This window comes from Mobula birostris, chromosome 17, assembly GCF_030028105.1.
Source record: "Mobula birostris isolate sMobBir1 chromosome 17, sMobBir1.hap1, whole genome shotgun sequence".
NCBI lineage: Eukaryota > Metazoa > Chordata > Chondrichthyes > Myliobatiformes > Myliobatidae > Mobula > Mobula birostris.
In genome coordinates this window covers 907,529-911,574 of record NC_092386.1, presented here as the reverse complement: position 1 = coordinate 911,574, position 4,046 = coordinate 907,529, and the positions used below count along the sequence as shown (strand labels likewise).

General features: G+C 46.0%; 1 protein-coding gene across 1 annotated transcript; it reads left to right on the top strand.

The window, feature by feature from the left end:
- Positions 1–2,890: 2,890 nt before the first annotated feature.
- LOC140211346 (UDP-glucuronosyltransferase 2A2-like) lies at positions 2,891–3,792 on the top strand. The gene has a single exon (XM_072281025.1). It carries the CDS (start codon positions 2,986–2,988, stop codon positions 3,790–3,792), a length of 807 nt encoding a protein of 268 aa, XP_072137126.1. The 5' UTR covers positions 2,891–2,985.
- The last annotated feature ends 254 nt before the right edge of the window (positions 3,793–4,046 follow it).

The following is a 4,046-nucleotide window of genomic DNA, read 5'->3' as shown; positions in this document are numbered from 1 at the left end:
TCCTGTCAAAGGTGGATTGGAGTTAATGGGCCACGCAGTGATGAAGAAAACCTCCAGCACAAAACCAGGAAAACAAAGCAAGGTGCGCATATGTGGAGACTTTAAAGTGACTGTTAACCCGGTTCTCCGCACAGTACAGTATCCTCTACCTCGTATTGAGGACATCTTTGCTTCCCTGTCAGGAGGGGAACATTTCACAAAAATCAATTTGGCCCAGGCTTATCTCCAAATGGAAATCGATGAAGCATCCAAGATGAAATACCTGACAATAAGTACACAGAAAGGACTTTACCAGTGCAACAGGTTGGTGTTTGGGATAGTATCAGCTCCTGCAATCTGGCAAAGGGCAATGGACCAGGTCCTGCAGGGGATTCCAGGGACTCAGTGTTACCTGGATGACATCATTGTCACCGGCAAAGATGATGACGGACATCTTTCTAACCTTGAACAAGTGCTCACCAGGTTACGAGAATATAGGCTCAGAGCTAATTGACAGAAATGTGAGTTTTTCAAAAAGGAAATCTCCTACTGTGGGCATGTGATCAACAAGGATGGCTTACACACGTCTCAAGACAAGATAGAAGCGGTGCTTAAGGCACCACCACCTGAAAATGTGTCTCAGCTGAGAGCATATCTTGGACTAGTGAGCTATTACCACAAGTTATTGCCTCACCTGTCCACAGTCCTACACCCACTAAATGCACTATTACAGACAGGGACACAATGGAAGTGGACTGAGAGCTGTGAGAAAGTGTTTCAAAAAACTAAAAGACTCATAACTTCGGAAGGGGTGCTCGCGCACTTTGACCCCTCCTTACCAATCCGACTGACTTGTGATGCCTCACCCCATGGGATAGGAGCTGTGTTATCACACAAGTTTCCAGATGGCTCCGAAAGACCAATAGCCTTTGCCTCAAGAATGTTAACTTCAGCTGAATGCAACTACGCACAGATTGACAGAGAGGCCCTAAGCCTCATGTGGGGAGTCAAGAAATTCAGTCACTACCTGTATGGTCAAAAGTTTACCCTGTTGACTGACCATCAGCCTCTCATGTCAATCTTCAACCCAGGAAAAGACGTTCCAGTGATGACAGCACAAAGGCTGCAGCGATGGTCTCTTTTCTTAGGAGGTCACAGGTATGACACTGAACACAAGGGGACCAAGCTACACGGCAACGCAGAAGGCTTGTCACGTTTACCACTGCCCACTTCTGAGGTAACTACACAAATGGATTCAGCAGAGGTCTTTCACACAACAATAGCTGAACTATTACCAGTGACAAACAGCCTCATTGAAAGGGAAACACGCAATGACCCTTTGTTGTCAAAAGTGTATGACATCACGGTAAAGGGATGGCCAGCGTGGGGTAACACACTGTTTCCAGCCTTCTCAGCGAGGAAGGAGCAGTTGTCAGTGTGTCGGGGAACACTAATGTGTGGCTCACGAGTTGTGATTCCTCCCAAGCTACACACCAGAGTGCTGGAGGAACTGCACGAGGGGCACCTGGGTATCGTGAAGATGAAAAGTCCTGCCCGTGCTTATGTGTGGTGGCCAGGAATCGATAAACAGATTGAGAACTTGACCAAGAACTGCTCTGGATGTCAAAAGGTCCAGAACACACCACCATAAGCCCCTCTCCATCCGTGGGAGTGGCCCTCATCACCATGGCAATGAGTGCACATGGACTTTGCTGGAGTATTCATGGACTCTATCTCTTTAATCGCCTTCGATGCACATTCCAAATGGCCAGAGGTCATCAAAATGAAGACAACCACATCGGAAAAGACCATTACAGTTCTGAGGATCATGTTTGCCAGGAATGGCATGCCAGAACAAATCTGTACAGAGAGTGGATGGCAATTTATCTCTGAAGAATTCCAAAGTTTTGTGAAGAACGATGGGATCAAGCACTTTACATCTGCCCCTTACCATCCCTCCACAAATGGCTTGGCAGAAAGATTTGTGCAGATGTTCAAGAAAGCCATCAAGTCAATGGACAGTGAAAATCGATCACTGCAACACAAGATAGACAGCTTCCTCCTTGCCTATCGTAATGCAGTACACGCAACCACGAATCAGACTCCAGCGATGATTTTTCTGAACAGGAACCTGAGGTCCGGCATGGATCTTCTCAAACCAGATGTACGGCGTGATGTGGAGAACAGACAGTTCAAACACTTGAATGCTAAGTCCACACGGAGTTTCAGTGTGGGACAGTCAGTTCTTGCAGGTGATTATCGGACTGAAAAGTGGTAGCCGGGTACAATTTCCACCATAGACAGGCCACTGATGTATACAGTGGAGGTGGGAGAGAACATATGAGACGTCACGTGGACCAAATCCTGGATGCTCAGGTGAAAAACACAACAACACCTTGCCCGGACTCCCCTGACATAGAAGCAAACACTCCTGATGTGATCACATCAGCCTCATCCACAGATAAGCCTGTCATCAGTGCTGAGGACCCACCTGATGTACCTGTGTAGACTCATTACCCAAAGCAAACGTTTCCCGACGTCACCCGGAGAGGCAGAGAAGACCTCCTCAGAGACTTGAGTTAGAAATGGGTCTTAGACCAAAAGTAAAAAGTAAAAAAAAGGCTTGTTATAATTTGATATCATTAAGTTACTTTGTTAAAATGTGTGAACAAATGGTAGGCGTTTGTATGTTAAGGATAAACATATTTGTTTAGCACAGTGCCCCAGTAAAGAAAACAGTTGATACACTATTAAAATAAAAGGGGAGGAGGGTACCGTAGAGCCTATACAGTATTAGAATAGGGGACTAGTTTATGCTTTAGTACCACGTCGTTGCATGCGCTATTAGGCGCGCATGGATTTATATATAAGTGTGTGTAAAAGTTTGGACTCTTCCTGTATTTAGTTCCCGTCTCCAGCGTTTTCACTGATAACTTAGTTGCGTAAGCAGGCCACATACACAACAAGGTGACCAGAACTTCAGCTGGGAGCCGTTGCTCGGACACGATGCAACTCGGGCTCCTGTTTGTGCTCTTGTTTTTTTACCAGCGCGCAGCTCCCGAAAACATACTGATCTGGCCAGCGGAGGGAAGCCACTGGATCAATGCAAAATCTATTATCGATGAACTGATCGCCCGGGGTCACAATGTCACGGTGGTTGTAAATTCAGCCAAACATTTCGTCAACTACTCCGAGCCCTCACCCGTACAGTTTGAAGTATTTCAGGTGCCGTTTACCATAGTGGATAACGATGCCTTTTTCAACGATCTAATAGAATTCTGGACAAATGAGAAGCCTTTACTGTCCCACTGGGGTGCCTACAGAAAATTTTCAAAGATCATGGAAAATGCTAACAAAATGATGCGAGAGATCTGTGATGGGGTATTAAAGAAGGACAAACTGCTAGAGAGACTGCGGGAGTCTGCGTTCAAAGTGTTGTTGAGTGATCCTGTCCTTTACTGTGGAGATATTCTGGCCGTGAAGCTGGGCATTCCCTTTATCTTCAGTCTGAGATTCTCCCCGGGGTTTGTTGCGGAGAGACTCTGCGGGCAGCTGCCTGCTCCTCCTTCCTATGTACCGACTTCTCTGTCAGAGTTTTCTGATAAAATGTCTTTTCCGGAGAGAGTTCAGAATGCGTTTTACACATTTATGTATCAGTGGATAGTTGAAGAAATATGGTCCCATTGGAATTCGTATTACAGTGAGGTTTTAGGTAAGGATGACCGTTTTCTCCTGTTAAATGGCATAAATACAACTGTGCAATTTAGTGCGTATACGTTACCATACGATCATAAGGCGTCGGAGCTGAATTAAAGTATAGTACTCCACCCACTGAGTCCGCACTTCTGTTACGTAATAGCTTCGTTATTATCTCTCTCTACACAATTCTCCTGATTTCTCCCAGTAACCTTCGACGCCCTGACTAACCAAGAACCGATAAACTCAATAGTTAGGGGGTCAGATAGGCGATTCTGTGGACGCAGTCCAGACACCCGGATGGTAGTTTACCTCCCTGGTGCCAGTGTCCGGCATGTTTCTGATCGCGTCCAAGATATCTTGAAGTGGGA